The following is an 18,264-nucleotide window of genomic DNA, read 5'->3' as shown; positions in this document are numbered from 1 at the left end:
AAGTTTATTAAAGTCCTGTAAAATCCCAATCTTTGCCGCACCATCACGCAAGTAAATACACTTAACATTGCTTGCACAGTCAACATAGCTACATACCAGGATATTGTCTTGGCTGGAGCCTCCAAACCTTCCCTTCCCTTCATTCGTCAGAGTTCCCATGGGGGAACGGCAGGGTGACAGAGTTCCCATGGGGGAACGGCAGGGTGACTTGTCCTTGTTTTGTAGTTTCAGTCCAACCTTGTGTTTGTTTAAGGTCTTAAGGAGCTCCGCCGTCTCCTCGGAACTCATGTTGTCAAAGTAGATGGTGGCCCCCACGATTTGATCACCTTTAGGGGAGGACACAAGAGAACATTGATACCATGTTAAAATCCGTCAGTCAAATAGATTTGGAATAAAACGAAAAAATTTAGATCAAGCAAACTTTACATAAATTATAAGATATCAGGAGCTTAAATAACAGTAGAAATCAATTAAGTTGATGTATTATAGAAAATGAATACTGTACATAAGAGCAATTCTAACACTGTTACATACCCTCATGTACTCTTCCAGTGCGTCCAGCAGGCGACTCCATTTTCACCTCTTTGACATAGATCTCTCCTTCTCCTGACTGCTCAAGGGTCATTCCCTGTTTCTCTGGACCCGACCAGTCAGAGAAGAGCACCTCCCTGGTCTCCTCCTCCTCAGCCATCCTTTAATAATAATGATAGATGTAAAAAGTGCTTTTCAATACAAGAAGAATCTCAAAGATGCTTTGAAGACCAACAATATTAAGTTAGTTCATGTTAGTTCAGGGGGGATAAAGAGAATGATGAAGAGAGAGAGAGAGAGAGAGAGAGAGAGAGAGAGAGAGAGAGAGAGAGAGAGAGAGAGAGAGAGAGAGAGAGAGAGAGAGAGAGAGAGAGAGAGAGAGAGAGAGAGAGAGAGAGAGAGAGAGAGAGAGAGAGAGAGAGAGAGAGAGAGAGAGATGGGGAGAGAGAGAGAGATAGAGATGGGGAGATAGAGAGATAGAGATGGGGAGAGAGAGAGATAGAGATGGGGAGAGAGAGATAGAGATGGGGAGAGAGAGATAGAGATGGGGAGAGAGAGAGATAGAGATGGGGAGAGAGAGAGAGCGAGTGAGAGAGAGACAGAGATGAGAGAGAGAGAGGGATAGAGATGGGGGAGAGAGAGAGAGAGCGAGAGAGAGAGAGAGATCGAGATGGGGAGAGAGAGAGAGAGAGAGAGAGAGAGAGAGATAGGGAGAGAGAGATAGAGAGAGAGATAGAGAGAGATAGAGATGAGAGAGAGAGAGGGATAGAGATGGAGAGAGAGAGCGAGTGAGAGAGAGAGAGACAGAGATGAGAGAGACAGAGACAGAGACAGAGACAGAGACAGAGACAGAGACAGAGACAGAGACAGAGACAGAGACAGAGAGAGAGAGAGAGAGAGAGAGAGAGAGAGAGAGAGAGAGAGAGATAGGGAGGGGATCACAATAAATATAAAATAAAATGCAAATAAAGACTATAGTAATACCTTTGGTTTTCCTTGTCCTCTGCCTATGCTCTGGTGTGGTTCGTTTCTGCCTTGGTTTTCCTGAAAAACAAAACATGCCATAACATCAGTACAAAGAAAAGCCTGTTAAAATGTAAGGCACCTGTCATATTTGCATGTTTATTTGCTTTTATGAAAAACATGTTCTACCTGTCACTCACCGCATGGTTACAACAAGTTCTTGTTATACGCGATGGCCAAAACGTATGAAATGGCCAATAGATGGCGCTAAAACTCTGGGTAGGTGAGCAGTACTGTCGTAATGTCCTATATAACCAACTCTTTCTCCTGTGCTGTGTTTTGTGGACGTTTGGTTGGAGTTGGGACTGAGACCACACCCTGCCCTGAGGAAAGCTGCCTGATCCTGCAGCCTACACCTCCGCTCCAATGTCAATACTGAGAACAATGATGGTTGTAGCGCTTTAAGCATCAGTTGTCAGAGCACCTTACCGATCACTGCACCTGTACACAGCCCATCTGAAATTAGCCCACCCAACTACCTCATCCCCATATTGTTATTTATTTTGCTCATTTGCACCCCAGTATCTCTATTTGCACATCACCTCTTGCACATCTATCATTCCAGTGTTAATACTAATTGTTATTATTTTGCACTATGGCCTATTTATTGCCTTACCTCCATAACTTGCTACATTTGCACACACTGTATATATATTTTCTGTTGTATTTTTGACTTTATGTTTTGTTTTACCCCATATGTAACTCTGTGTTGTTGTTTTTAAATCGCACTGCTTTGCTTTATCTTGGCCAGGTCGCAGTTGTAAATGAGAACTTGTTCTCAACTGGCTTACCTGGTTAAATAAAGGTGAAATAAAAAATAAATAAAAAAAGTAGCTGCCATTCTTTTAGACAAAACGCACACACACGTTTGTATAAAAACACACACACACACACACACACACACACACATAAACCAAACCTCTTGTTTTGTACACACGGCATCAGAGAAGGTGAGACCAAACTGTCATTTTTTTCCCTGGTTTGATTCCTGACAGACTATTTCCATTCAACTATTTGTTGTGAAATTGACTTCCTCATTTGTAACTATCGTCACTTAGCTGGGCATGTTCAAGATGTGTTCAATTTTGTAAATAATACGTCTGAACTGAGGAGTACATGCAGTAGAGGAGATAGTTTGAAGTCGGAAAGTTTACATCCTCTTAGGTTGGAGTCATTAAAACAGCAAAGGACCTTGTGAAGACGCTGGAGGAAACAGGTACAAAAGTATCTACATCCACAGTAAAAACGAGTCCTATATCGACATAACCTGAAAGGCCGCTCGGCAAGGAAGAAGCCACTGCTCCAAAACCGCCATAAAAAAAGCCAGACTACGGTTTGCAACTGCACATGTGGACAAAGATCGTACTTTTTGGAGAAATGTCCTCTGGTCTGATGAAACAAAAATAGAACTGTTTGGCCATAATGACCATCGTTATGTTTGGAGGAAAAAGGTGATAGCTTGCAAGCCGAAGAACACCATCACAACCGTGAAGCACGGGGGTGGCAGCATCATGCTGTGGGGGTGCTTTGCTGCAGGAGGGACTGGTGCACTTCACAAAATAGATGGCATCATGAGGAAGGAAAATTATGTGGATATATTGAAGCAACATCTCAAGACATCAGTCAGGAAGTTAAAGCTTGGTCACAAATGGGTCTTCCAAATGGACAATGACCCCAAGCATACTTCCCAAGTTGTGGCAAAATGGCTTAAGGACAACAAAGTCAAGGCATTGGAGTGGCCATCACTAAGCCCTGACCTCAATCCTATAGAAAATCTGTGGGCAGAACTGAAAAAGCGTGTGCGAGCAAGGAGGCCTACAAACCTGACTCAGTTACACCAGCTCTGTCAGAAGGAATGGGCCAAAATTCACCCAACTTATTGTGGGAAGCTTGTGGAAGGCTACCCGAAACGTTTGACCCAAGTTAAACAATTTAAAGGCAATGCTACCAAATACTAATTGAGTGTATGTACACTTCTGACCCACTGGGAATGTGATGAAATAAATAAAAAAGCTGAAATAAATAATTCTCTCTACTATTATTCTGACATTTCACATTCTTAAAATAAAGTGGTGATCCTAACTGACCTAAAACAGGGAATTTTTACTAGGATTAAATGTCAGGAATTGTGAAACACTGAGTTTAAATGTATTTGGCTAAGGTGTATGTAAACTTCAGACTTCAACTGTAGGTATTACAGAGAGGGATTAGTGGGTCCCACCCTTTGATTTCACAGGTTTAGCAAGGCAAGTTTTAGGAAAGGCTAAACCCTGTGATGCAACCACAAAATGTTGATGTTTATACAACAGATATCCAGCCTGGTCTCATGGGCTAGATGTAACATAGTAAAATGTAAAGCCGGGACACTCAAATGAGTATGATATGTTACGTTTGGTACGGTTACATAAGACACAAGGTTACTGAAGGCAAAAATGAAAGGAGGGCGGTTGGTCAGGGTGGATGGGTAGGCGTATAACGCAAACGCCTAGCAACCCAAATGTTGCGTGTTCAAATCTCATCACAGACAACTTTAGCATTTTAGCTAATTTGCGACTATTTACTACATTTTAGCTAATTAGCAACTACTTAGCATTTTAGCTCAACCTTCCCCTAACCCTAACCTTAACCCTTTAACCCTAACCCCTAGAGCTAACGTTAGCCAGCTAGCTAACGTTAGCGTTAGTCACCTAGCTAACGTTAGACACAATGTTTTGCAAATTTGCAACTTATTGTACAAACTGCAATTCGTGACATATTGTAGGAATTGTATTTCGTAACATATCATACGAATTGTAATTCATTACATATCATACGAATTGTAATTCATAACATACTGTATCATACAAATTATAAGTTGTAACATATCATATGAAATGGATGATGGACATTCACAAATCAACGCATACCATACGAAACGTAACCTATCATAATAAATGGAATCTCTCGGATTTATGTAAAGAATAATACGAAATGCTCTGAGACCATGTTGAGATATAATGCACTTTGACAGGGAGGACGATCAAAAACATATGTGGCTTATAACTCATTATTTGCACCCTAGCTCTCCCCTTTCTTCCAATGGAACTGTACTGTTTGAAATGTCAAATATAGGCCTACAAAAAGCCAGCTACATCAAATACAATTTGACCATGTTCATAGCCATGAAAGTAATGTACTACACGTCACATAAACAAAACACTACGCTACAAGTACAACACAGCAATAAAGTGATTTGTTTACATCTTGCCAGGGTGAGTGACTGTCCCGTCCAACACATTCTGAGAAGACCTAGCCTACGCTCCACAGTCCAACACACATTGGGGACAGACAACCCATTGTTTCATTAAAATGTCGACTCCTCGACAACCCACCCCTGTAATTACATCAGCCTTGTCTGTGCTGTATCAACCTTCACCTACGCAGACAGTGTAGGTCTATGTTACCCCATGCTTTAGAGATTCTGACAGACAACTATGTCAGTTTTCAAAGGGACCCTAATTCATCAAGAAGACTGTGTAGGTTGCGTCCTAAATTTCACCCTGTTCCCTACATACAGTTGAAGTCGGAAAGTTTAGGGTTGGAGTCATTAAAACTCGTTTTTTTCAACCACTCCACAAATTTCTTCTTAACAAACTATGGTTTTGGCAAGTCGGTTAGGACATCTACTTTGTGCATGACACAAGTCATTTTTCCAACAATTGTTTACAGACAGATTATTTCACTTATAATTCACTGTATCACAATTCCAGTGGGTCAGAAGTTTACATACACTAGGTTGACTGTGCCTTTAAACAGCTTGGAAAATTCCAGAAAATGATGTCATGGCTTTAGAAGCTTCTGATAGGCTAATTGACATCATTTGAGTCCATTGGAGGTGTACCTGTGGATGTATTTCAAGGCCTACCTTCAAACTCAGTGCCTCTTTGCTTGACATCATGGGAAAATCCAAAGAAATCAGCCAAGACCTCAGAAAAGAAAATTGTAGACCTCCACAAGTCTGATTCATCCTTGGGAGCAATTTCCAAATGCCTGAAGGTACCACGTTCATCTGTGCAAACAATAGTACACAAGTATAAACACCATGGGACCACGCAGCAGTCATACCGCTCAGGAAGGAGACACTTTCTGTCTCCTAGAGATTAACGTACTTTGGTGCGAAAAGAGCAAATCAATCCCAGAACAACAGCAAAGGACCTTGTGAAGATGCTGGAGGTAACAGGTACTAAAGTATCTATATCCACAGTAAAACGAGTCCTATATCGACATAAACTGAAAGGTCGCTCAGCAAGGAAGAAGCCACTGCTCCAAAACCGCCATAAAAAAGCCAGACTACGGTTTGCAACTGCAAATGGGGACAAAGATCGTACTTTTTGGAGAAATGTCCTCTGGTCTGATGAAACAAAAATAGAACTGTTTGGTCATAATGACAATTTTTATGTTTGGAGGAAAAAGGTGATAGCTTGCAAGCCGAAGAACACCATCCCAACCGTGAAGCACGGGGGTGGCAGCATCATGCTGTGGGGGTGCTTTGCTGCAGGAGGGACTGGTGCACTTCACAAAATAGATGGCATCATGAGGAAGGAAAATTATGTGGATATATTGAAGCAACATCTCAAGACATCAGTCAGGAAGTTAAAGCTTGGTCGCAAATGGGTCTTCCAAATGGACAATGACCCCAAGCATACTTCCAAAGTTGTGGCAAAATGGCTTAAGTACAACAAAGTCAAGGCATTGGAGTGGCCATCACAAAGCCCTGACCTCAATCCTATAGAACATTTGTGGGCAGAACTGAAAAAGCGTGTGCGAGCAAGGAGGCCTACAAACGTGACTCAGTTACACCAGCTCTGTCAGGAGGCCAAAATTCACCCAACTTATTGTGGGAAGCTTGTGGAAGGCTACCCGAAACGTTTGACCCAAGTTAAACAATTTAAAAGGCAATGCTACCAAATACTAATTGAATGTATGTAAACTTCTGACCCACTGGGAATGTGATGAAAGAAATGAAAGCTGAAATAAATCATTCTCTTTACTATTATTCTGACATTTCACATTCTTAAAATAAAGTGGTGATCCTAACTGACCTAAGACAGGGAATTTTTACTAGGATTAAATGTCAGGAATTGTGAAACACTGAGTTTAAATGTATTTGGCTAAGGTGTACGTAAACTTCCGACTTCAACTGTATGGCTTCATGTGCTATATGGCTCCATAGATCTATGAAATAAACATGCATATGTCCTCCTGTCCATAGACTATCTTGTTTACTTCCATATTTACATAATAGTTTCAAACTAAAAATAAATGTTTCCATACCATACTATTTTTGCACCACTATAAATACAATAATTGCAAGTTAAGCTGGTAAATACACCACTAGCATGAGAAGAGCGTGATTGAAGCCAAGGTGATTATATATATATATTCACTCACTGATAAACTGTTCTATATAATGGTACTAGACCTGCTCTGCAAGACACAGAGAGAAAGAAAGAGGAACCGAGGAAGAGATAAAGATATAGCTGATGAGGCAGAGGACCAGTCCCAAATGGAACACTACTCCCTATTTAATGAACAACTTTCCCTATTGGGCCCTGGTCAAAAGTAGTGCACTATAAAGGGAATAGGGTACCATTCGGGACTCGGAGTTTGAATCTGCAGCATGTACCACTCTCCCACCACACTCATTACATAAACAAGGAGAGTTTTAAGATGTTAAGATATAATTTTTTTCCCCATTCCGTCTTTTCAAGCTATTTTAAAAAGTACAACAAAATGTAACACTATAACAGCTACAGCGGTCCTCTGTAGCTCAGCTGGTAGAGCACGGCGCTTGTAACGCCAGGGTAGTGGGTTCGATCCCCGGGACCACTCATACACAAAAATGTATGCACACATGACTGTAAGTCGCTTTGGATAAAAGTGTCTGCTAAATGGCATATTATTATTATATTCAGTGGGTGTTACTGTAATAAATCCAAAATATCCACGGAAATAAATGAACCATTGTTGTTTTGGCTGTCATGTTCAGTGCCTTAACTCCTAATACACCAGATTTGACCTGCCATTGTTAGCCAGATAATCACGTTAAGCTTGGGCGGTATACCGTACACCGGGGTATTTGGAAATAGTCATGGGATGTTTTTTTCTTCAAATACCATCAATACCGTTAAAACTATCTTGTTGAAGTTGTTGTTTTTATACATTTGAATATTTTAAGCTACTTTTGCAAGTAAATACCCGCAGTCAACTTGTGCAATATGTTAGGAGATGAAGCAGATTGTGTTCTTCATTTCACCTGTCACATGATGTTTCATTATGAAGCTTACCGGTAGTCCCCAGTCACATGACGTTTCATTATGAAGCTTACCGGTAGTCCCCAGTCACATGCTGTTTCATTATGAAGCTTACCGGTAGTCCCCAGTCACATGATGTTTCATTATGAAGCTTACCGGTAGTCCCCAGTCACATGATGTTTCATTATGAAGCTTACCGGTAGTCCCCAGTCACATGATGTTTCATTATGAAGCTTACCGGTAGTCCCCAGTCACATGATGTTTCATTATGAAGCTTACTGGTAGTCCCCAGTCACATGATGTTTGTTTAGTAGTTATCTAGCTGGTTAGCAAAATCAAGCTTCTCTTGGTAACAGCAGAGAATCCCCTCCTGGATCAAATAACCTTGATGTTTAATATTTGTTTTGTGCGCGCAGCAAACTGTGAGTAGCATTTTTTTAGTTACTTGTATAACTTTCTGTCCTGCAAAATAGATGATGTCAGAGACTGTGTAAAATGTTTGCAATCAACGACACAACAATAAGCAGATAGATATGCTGGAATGCAATGAAATAGCTATTGTTCTCAACCAGCTTTGGCCAATGTCTCACTGTCGTCCAATTAAAACCGGTCAATAAATAGACCTTGGAATAGGGTGCTATTTGGGACACACCCCTTTGATCTCTTGTGATTGGGGGATATTGCAGAATGCATGCAATGCCTTAAGGTAATTTGAAGACTTTTTTTTTTTTTAACAGCTGTTTGGTCACTTTCAAGAGAAAGTGGGGACCCTGACCATGTGGGAATGATTATACATATTCATATTATTTTATGTGATTTCTCTTTTTTTTTTTCTCTGCATTTGTTGGGATGGGTCGTAAGTAAGCATTTCACTGTTAGTCTACACCTGTTGTTTATGAAGCATGTGACAAATAAAATGTGATTTGGTTTGATATAAACATGGGAACACAGAGTAGACAAGACAGAAGATACAGTATGAACAATGTTTACGTCTAAGATGACGTTGTCTCTTCCCTTGCAATGAAAACCCTTCTCTGTCTCTCTGTCTCTGTCCCTCTCCCCCTCCCTCCCTCCCTCTCTCTCTCTTTTCAAGTATGCACATGCTTTCTAAATAGAGCCCCACAGTGGAGGTGTCATAATACCCATAAAACCTAGCAGTGAAACAGGGAAATGGTTCCAATCGTTTTTCCACCATTCATTTTTCCCATAGGGGATTTTAGAAACATTTAAAATAAGGGCTGTGTTTTGTGTAGGCTTACCCTGGCGTGACGTTTTAATAACCATGTAAATCTCTCTCGGACAAGGTGACTTTTATCAGTATATTTGGCTCTATTTACTCTCAGATTCGAAAATGCAAATTAGCATTAAAATAGACATCATGTAAAACTACAAATCCCTGCAAGCTCCTGCACGCCATCTCTAGCTGATACCTTTGCTAACAGGTATTGTGTCAACTTAAAACTTTCACAACACAGTTCACAGAATTGTCAATTTAAAAGACATTTAGCCAATTTATTAATTACTACAGTTAACTAACATTAAATAGTTAATCCAGAGATTCTGACCTCTATCTCGATTTGGCAGTCTCGTCCAGATCATCATGGCATTTGTAGTTCTTTATGATAGCCACATTAGCAGCTAATTAGCGTTTCATTTTTTGGGGGTAAATACAGGCGAATATATTGATAAGTCACCTTGTCCTAGAGAGATTTACACTGTTATCAAAACATCACTCCAGGGTAAGTCTACACGAAACACAGCCCTTATTTTAAGTGTTTCTAAAATCCCCTATGGGAAAAAATGAATGGTGGAAAAACGATTGGAACCATTTCCCTGTTTGACCGCTAGGTTTTATGGGTATTATGACTCATACTGTGGTACTCTATGACATATAATTGAGGTCATTTTCAATATGAATCAGATCATAGCTATGAGATGTAGATTCTATTCATATACTGCTGGTATCATAAAAGCTTTCAACTCCTCCGGTAACCCAACAACAAGCACAGCCAGCCCAGCTAAAGGGAGTTACCCAACAACAAGCACAGCCAGCCCAGCTAAAGGGAGTTACCCAACAACAAGCACAGCCAGCCCAGCTAAAGGGAGTTACCCAACAACAAGCACAGCCAGCCCAGCTAAAGGGAGTTACCCAACAACAAGCACAGCCAGCCCAGCTAAAGGGAGTTACCCAACAACAAGCACAGCCAGCCCAGCTAAAGGAAGTTACCCAACAACAAGCACAGCCAGCCCAGCTAAAGGAAGTTACCCAACACCAAGCACAGCCAGCCCAGCTAAAGGGAGTTACCCAACACCAAGCACAGCCAGCCCAGCTAAAGGGAGTTACCCAACACCAAGCACAGCCAGCCCAGCTAAAGGGAGTTACCCAACAACAAGCACAGCCAGCCCAGCTAAAGGGAGTTACCCAACACCAAGCACAGCCAGCCCAGCTAAAGGGAGTTACCCAACACCAAGCACAGCCAGTCCAGCTAAAGGAAGTTACCCAACACCAAGCACAGCCAGTCCAGCTAAAGGGAGTTACCCAACACCAAGCACAGCCAGCCCAGCTAAAGGGAGTTACCCAACACCAAGCACAGCCAGCCCAGCTAAAGGGAGTTACCCAACACCAAGCACAGCCAGTCCAGCTAAAGGGAGTTACCCAACACCAAGCACAGCCAGTCCAGCTAAAGGAAGTTACCCAACACCAAGCACAGCCAGCCCAGCTAAAGGGTGTTACTTTAACAAAGCAACTATGCAGACCTACCGAATCTGCAATGTCAAAAGGGGGCATCCCAAACGACACCCTATTCCCTACATAGTGCACTACTTTTGAACCACGGCCCATCAAAAGTAGTGCGCTACATAGGGAATAGGGTGTTATTCATCAAAGACGCTTGATCCAATTTAACTCATGAAAATCAAATTTCCACTCAGGTCAACTGACACTGCATGCTAGCTAGTAACACAATCTACAACGTGCCCTAGCTAGTGACAGGGCCCTTAGTATCATGACCAAAATACATTCTAAGTAAATCAGAGTGTGTGTGTGTGTGTGTGTGTGTTTCTCAAAGTCAACGCACCATGTGAGAGCACAAACACCACGCATTGCATTCATCAGAGGAATTAGAAATCATCAAAAGAGCCCCACAAAAAAAAAACACACACCCTACATCATGTCCCATTTCATGCTTTTGCTACTACTACACTAGGTCTGTTGGTCATCTGACTGTTTCCCATGCGTTTCAGAGCTTATCTCCGTCTGCACAGAGACATTCAGGATGTGAGAGACCCATGAAAACTATGCTGCCCTAACTCTCAAAAAAAGCCCCGTTATTATTTTTGGCACTCACAGCTATTTACAAAAGCAAGAGTGGAGAACATGGAAACCAACAGCTCCCATCTCAGAGAATACACATCCTGTTATTCTTCTCTACGTCCCGCCCTCATTTCATCTCTCACATTAAAAAGTAACTTAAGGCGACACCACACCCAACTCTCACTATCTATTGCTGCAATAGTCCTCCAGGTTTCATAACACCACATGTGTATTTTCCTTTCCCCTCCCCCTTTCGGAAACAATGCTTTATGATCTAGAGAAGTATTTGGGCAGTCCTTTGACATATTCCTGGCAGGGAGTACTGGGAGGGGCAGAGAGAGAGAAAGAGAGAAGGAATGAAATATAAGCAGGAAGAGGAAACGACTGTTAAACACCAGAATTCAACCCTTAACATCAGAGAGAAAGAGACAGAGAGACGGATAGACGGACAGATGTAATATAAAGTCACATGACCAGCTGGTTGAGGGGTAAGCAAACTGGGAACAAGTACTTCTTGTGTTCATGGAATCAAGCGGACGGACAAGCGTAAGAATCGAAAACAAAAAACAACAACTTATCTTTCTTCCATTTCTGTCTCTCTTGTGACTTGTCGAGGGACACACCGCCCTCTAATCAAATAATGAGCTCATCAAAATGTGCACAAGGGAAACATGAAAGTAAAGATTTGGCCAAAAAAGGGTCAAAAAATTGAAAATTGAGGGGAAAGGAATGGGAAGGGGATGAGTGACATCATCATGTAGTTTTGGTAACTGTGCTATGGAGGGAACACCAGGACAGACCACCCGACCAGAATGCTTCTGGTTTCCTAACCAGCGAGCTAAACCCACCTCTTTCTGACCACAGAACATTGCTGTATACGCCTTTTTCCTTTCTCCCTTGTTGGCTACATTGTCTGCCTACGGTTTGGCGGTTTGGTATTCCTTAGACTTACGACACTGACTCCCTGGTCAACAAATGTATCTTGTAGCAGCTTCTACTACCAACAGTTAAAACAGTGTGGTCTGGCAGGGCTTGACTGGCCATTTCATATTAACTGGGTTTATAGTAACTGATATGTTTTGTGTTGTGTTTAGCCTGTGTCTTGTCGTCAACATCTTGGAGGACTATATCTTTGAATGAAGGACACTTACGTACTTTGGATTGCTCAAGTAAAGCTTCTTCTCTCGGTCTCTTTTGCTTCTTGTCTTTCTCTGTTTGTTTGTCTGTTAACATGGAGAGAGAAGAGGAATACGAGTTAATTGATTGATGATTGATTGATTGATTGACTAGTTAGGTTCATTCTCACATCCACACGTCTCTCTTGCATGTGTCACTCAAACAAGAGAGAAACCAATTTCAAAACACACATTCTTTATTAATCTACAGACATAAAAACAAATTCAGAAACTACACTCGTACGAATATGCTACTGCTCCAGAGATATCTACATGACTAGGTAATCTTCAGTGTGTTCTGATTGTGTCTTCATAACAATGCAATGGACCTTCACCTCAGAGAAAATTCATTTTATCAGCTGGAGGGGCCTTCGGAACATTAATATTTAACCTGCACGGGTGACGATACAATATTGATGGCAAACAGTACCAATTATGTAAAACACTCCCTTAAAGTAATTGTATGCAGCTACTGCTTGGTCCATGCTCGAAGACTACATGCTACGTTTCATATCAACTATCTACACTGAACAAAAATATAAATGCAACATCAAAAATACCTGAAATTTTCCAAACGCGCAAAAAGCTTATTTCTCTCAAATTTTGTGCACAAATTTGTTTACATCCCTGTTAGTGAGCATTTCTCGATTGCCAAGATAATCCATCCACCTGACAGGTGTGGCATATCAAGAAGCTGATTAAACAGCATGATCATTACAGAGGTGCACCTTGTGCTGGGACAATAAAAGGCCACTATAAAATGTGCAGTTTTGTCACACAACAAAGCCACAGATGTCTCAAGTTTTGAGGGAGCGTGAAATTGGCATGCTGACTACAGGAATGTCCACCAGAGCTGTTACCAGGGAATCGAATGTTCATTTCTCTACCATAAGCCACCTCCAATGTCATTTTAGAGAATTTGGCAGTACGTCCAACCGGCCTCACAACCGCAGACCACGTGTAACCACGCCAGCCCAGGACCTTCTTCACCTGTGGGATCATCTGAGACCAGACACCCGGACAGCTGATGAAACTGAGGAGTATTTATGTCTGCATTAAAACTCTTTTGTGGGCAAAAAGGTGGGCCTATGCCCTCCCAGACTCACCCATGGCTGCGCCCCTTGCCCAGTCATGTTAAATCCATAGATTAGGGCCTAATGAATTTATGTAAATTGACTGATTTCCTTATATGACCTGTAACAGTAAAATCATTGAAATTATTGCATGTTGAGTATACATTTTTGTTCAGTATAATTATACTTCAAATAAAGATACACTACATGACCAAAAGTATGTGGACACCTGCTCGTCGAACATCTCATTCCAAAATCATGGGCATTAATATGGAGTTGGTCCCCCCCTTTGCTGCTATAACAGCCTCCACTCTTCTGGGAAGGCTTTCCACGAGATGTTGGAACATTGCTGCGGGGACTTGCTTCCATTCAGCCACAAGAGCATTAGTGAGGTCGTGCACTGATGCTGGGAGATTAGGCCTGAATCGCAGTCGGCGTTCCAATTCATCCCAAAGGTGTTCAATGGGGTTGAGGTTAGGGCTCTGTGCAGGCCAGTCAAGTTCTTCCACACAGATCTCGACAAACCATTTCTGTACGGACCTTGTTTTGCGCACGGGGGCATTGTCATGCTGAAACAGGAAAAGGCCTTCCCCAAACTGTTGCCACAAAGTTGGAATCACAGAATCGTCTAGAAAGTCATTGTATGCTGTAGCGTTAAGATTTCCTTTCACTGGAACTAAGGGGCCTAGCCCAAACCATAAAAAACATCCAGAGACCATTATTCCTCCTCCACCAAACTTTACAGTTGGCACTATGCATTGGGGCAGGTAGCGTTCTCCTGGCATCCGCCAAACCCAGATTTGTCTGTCGGACATTCAGATGGTGAAGCGTGATTCATCACTCCAGAGAACATGTTTCCACTGCTCCAGAGTCCAACGGCGGTGAGCTTTACACCACTCCAGCCGACGCTTGGCATTGCGCATGGTGATCTTAGGCTTGTGTGCGGCTGCTCGGCCATAGAAACCCATTTCATGAAGCTCCTGACGAACAGTTATTGTGCTGATGTTGCGTCCAGAGGCAGTTTGGAACTCGGTAGTAAGTGTTGCAACCGAGGTCAGTCGATTTTTACGTGCTGTGCACTTCAGCACTCGGCGGTCCCGTTCTGTGAGCTTGTGTGGCCTACCACTTCGCGGCTGAGCAGTTGTTGCTCCTTGATGTTTCCACTTCACAATAACAGCACTTACAGTTGACCGGGGAAGCCCTAGCAGGGCAGAAATGTGACTAACTGACTTCTTGGAAATGTGGCATCCTATGACAGTTCCACATTGAAAGTCACTGAGGTCTTCAGTAAGGCCATTCTACTGCCAATTTTGTCTATGGAGATTTTATACACCTGACAGCAACGGGTGTGGCTGAAATAGACTAATCCATTAATTTGAAGGGGTTTCCACATACTGCTGTATATACAGTGTATCAGCTCATTTGTAAAGAGTCAAGCGTGTTTTCCACAGATTTAAATGCTGAAAGTGTTCAATTTTAACAACAAACAACTTGCAGTTGGAAAAGGAAATGTTATTGTAGGTACTGGTGGAGCAAGAGATTATATATAGCAATACCCACTGGGCAAAAACTGGTTGAATCAATGTTGTTTCCACGTAATTTCAACCCAAAAAATCTATGTGATGACCAATGTTCACGCCGGGAAGAAATATCAGCCCACGCAAAGAAGCCCGAGATTGAACTTCACTCAACTTTCTCTAGTTTTCCCCTTTAGTTAACACTATCAACGTTTCCCTCTACTGTGCGAATTGTGATAGAATCAGCGCAATATTAACCACTTTCAATGCAACATACTGAAACAAAACGAACCATGTCAGAGATTTTCCTGAATGCAGAGTGCATTGGAGTAGGATTCTATTGCATTGACAGTCATGACTCAGGCCCATACTCTACACAGACCGGTGTGCCATGACCAATCAGAGCTAAAGTATCCTTAAATATACAAATAGACCATTGCCATATATGGATCTGTGCCATTCACTTTGAACTCTACTGTGTTTACTGCATGAGTGGTGGCACGTATGAAAAATGTATGCACTCACTAACTGTAAGTCGCTCTGGATAAGAGCGTCTGCTAAATGACTTAAATGTAAATGTAAGTAGATGCGCTTGTTTTGAGATCAAAAGCAAGAGCTGCATGCCGAAAGAAATTAGATGGAACATTGGTGATGACGTTGAATTAATGTGGAAAACTGATTGGATTTGCGAAAAGTCATCAAGGGGCATGTCGTCTTTTTTAATTTTATTTAAAATGTTTAGGGGGTAGATCAGCTTTAATATTTCAGATAGATTGTAACTTCCATCAATGTGATTGTCTGCATCACTTCCAATCCCCCATATGTTTTTTTCTTGCAAATATATATATATATATATATATACAGTGAGGGAAAAAATATTTGATCCCTGGCTGATTTTGTACGTTTGCCCACTGACAAAGAAATGATCAGTCTATAATTTTAATGGTAGGTTTATTTGAACAGTGAGAGACAGAATAACAAAAAAAAAAAAAAAAAAGCATGTCAAAAATGTTATAAATTGATTTGTATTTTAATGAGGGAAATAAGTATTTGACCCCCTCTCAATCAGAAAGATTTCTGGCTCCCAGGTGTCTTTTATACAGGTAACGAGCTGAGATTAGGAGCACACTCTTAAAGGGAGTGCTCCTAATCTCAGCTTGTTACCTGTATAAAATACATCTGTCCACAGAAGCAATCAATCAATCAGATTCCAAACTCTCAACCATGGCCAAGACCAAAGAGCTCTCCAAGGATGTCAGGGACAAGATTGTAGACCTACACAAGGCTGGAATGGGCTACAAGACCATCGCCAAGCAGCTTGGTGAGAAGGTGACAACAGTTCCATGCAAGATCCATGCAAGATCTCACCTCATGGAGTTGTAATGATCATGAGAACGGTGAGGAATCAGCCCAGAACTACACAGGAGGATCTTGTCAATGATCTCAAGGCAGCTGGGATCATAGTCACCAAGAAAACAATTGGTAACACACTACGCCGTGAAGGACTGAAATCCTGCAGCGCCCGCAAGGTCCCCCTGCTCAAGAAAGCACATATACATGCCTGTCTGAAGTTTTCCAATAAACATCTGAATGATTCAGAGGAGAACTGGGTGAAAGTGTTGTGGTCAGATGAGACCAAAATCGAGCTCTTTGGCATCAACTCAACTCGCCGTGTTTGGAGGAGGAGGAATGCTGCCTATGACCCCAAGAACACCATCCCCACCGTCAAACATGGAGGTGGAAACATTATGCTTTGGGTGCGTTTTTCTGATAAGGGGACAGGACAACTCCACCGCATCAAAGGGACGATGGACGGGGCCACGTACCGTCAAATCTTGTGTGAGAACCTCCTTCCCTCAGCCAGGGCATTGAAAATGGGTTGTGGATGGGTATTCCAGCATGACAATGACCCAAAACACATGGCCAAGGCAACAAAGGAGTGGCTCAAGAAGAAGCACATTAAGGTCCTGGAGTGGCCTAGCCAGTCTCCAGACCTTAATCCCATAGAAAATCTGTGGAGGGAGCTGAAGGTTCGAGTTGCCAAACGTCAGCCTCGAAACCTTAATGACTTGGAGAAGATCTGCAAAGAGGAGTGGGACAAAATCCCTCCTGAGATGTGTGCAAACCTGGTGGCCAACTACAAGAAACGTCTGACCTCTGTGATTGCCAACAAGGGTTTTGCCACCAAGTACTAAGTCATGTTTTGCAGAGGGGTCAAATATTTATTTCCCTCATTAAAATGCAAATCAATTTGTAACATTTTTTACATGCGTTTTTCTGGATTTTTTTGTTGTTATTCTGTCTCTCACTGTTCATATAAACCTACCATTAAAATTATAGACTGATCATTTCTTTGTCAGTGGGCAAACGTACAAAATCAGCAGGGGATCAAATACTTTTTACCCTTTATTCAGATTACACCATTCTTGAACATTGGGTGAGACAATCTTACTAATTTGCTAGAGAACCAGTTCGGATTTAAGTATAATTTTTGTATGACTGATGTCTTTAGTGAGAGGTCTAATGCTTTAATATTTAATCATTTCTGTTCTCCGAATTCATATTCATTATATAAATAGGCCCGTTTAATTTTGTCTGGCACCCAACTTTTAACCTAAATCCAACGACAAAAATGTTTTGTCTATTTCACATTAATTTCACATTGGTGGACAACTCAACCAAATGTACACTACCGTTCAAAAGTAGAAATGTCCTTGTTTTCGAAAGAAAAGCATTTTCTTTGTCCATTAACAGAACATAAAATTGATCAGAAATACAGTGTAGACATTGTTAATGTTGTAAATGGCTATTGTAGCTGGAAACGGCTGATTTTTTATGGAATATCTACATAGGCGTACAGAGACCCATTATCAGCAACCATCAGTCCTGTGTTCCAATGGCACGTTGTGTTTGCTAATTACATTTACATTTTAGTCATTTAGCAGACGCTCTTATCCAGAGCGACTTACAGGAGCAATTAGGGTTAAGTGCCTTGCTTAAGGGCACATCGACAGATTTTTCACCTAGTCGGCTCGGGGATTAGAACCAGCGACCTTTCGGTTACTGGCACAACGCTCTTACCCACTAAGCTACCTGCCGCCCAAGTTTATCATTTTAAAAAGGCTAATTAATCATTAGAAAACCCTTTTGCAATCATGTTAGCACAGCTGAAAACTGTTGTGCTGATTAAAGAAGCAATAAAACGGTCATTCTTGAGACTAGTTGAGTATCTGGAGCATCAGCAATTGTGTGTTCGATTACAGAATCAAAATGGCCAGAAACAAATAACTTTCTTCTGAAACTCGTCAGTCTATTCTTGTTCTGAGAAATGAAGGCTAT

The 18,264-nt window shown here is 41.7% G+C and overlaps 1 protein-coding gene across 1 annotated transcript in view; it reads right to left on the bottom strand.

Annotated features, from left to right (window-relative positions):
• The window catches only part of LOC121587353 (neuroblast differentiation-associated protein AHNAK-like), a 43,305-nt gene that overhangs the window by 12,504 nt on the left and 12,537 nt on the right, over nucleotides 1-18,264 (bottom strand). Inside the window, exons 2-5 of the mRNA XM_041904257.2 lie at nucleotides 12,316-12,383; nucleotides 1,516-1,575; nucleotides 535-692; nucleotides 97-326 (exon numbers count right to left, since the gene is read on the bottom strand). Of these exons, the coding sequence (XP_041760191.2) occupies nucleotides 97-326; nucleotides 535-691 (387 nt within the window). The 5' untranslated portion in view covers nucleotide 692; nucleotides 1,516-1,575; nucleotides 12,316-12,383. The remainder of the gene's footprint in view (nucleotides 1-96; nucleotides 327-534; nucleotides 693-1,515; nucleotides 1,576-12,315; nucleotides 12,384-18,264) is intronic.

Source organism: Coregonus clupeaformis, chromosome 29, assembly GCF_020615455.1.
Source record: "Coregonus clupeaformis isolate EN_2021a chromosome 29, ASM2061545v1, whole genome shotgun sequence".
Lineage (NCBI taxonomy): Eukaryota > Metazoa > Chordata > Actinopteri > Salmoniformes > Salmonidae > Coregonus > Coregonus clupeaformis.
Note: the sequence above shows the minus strand (reverse complement) of the source record. Positions and strands in the feature narration are given on the sequence as shown.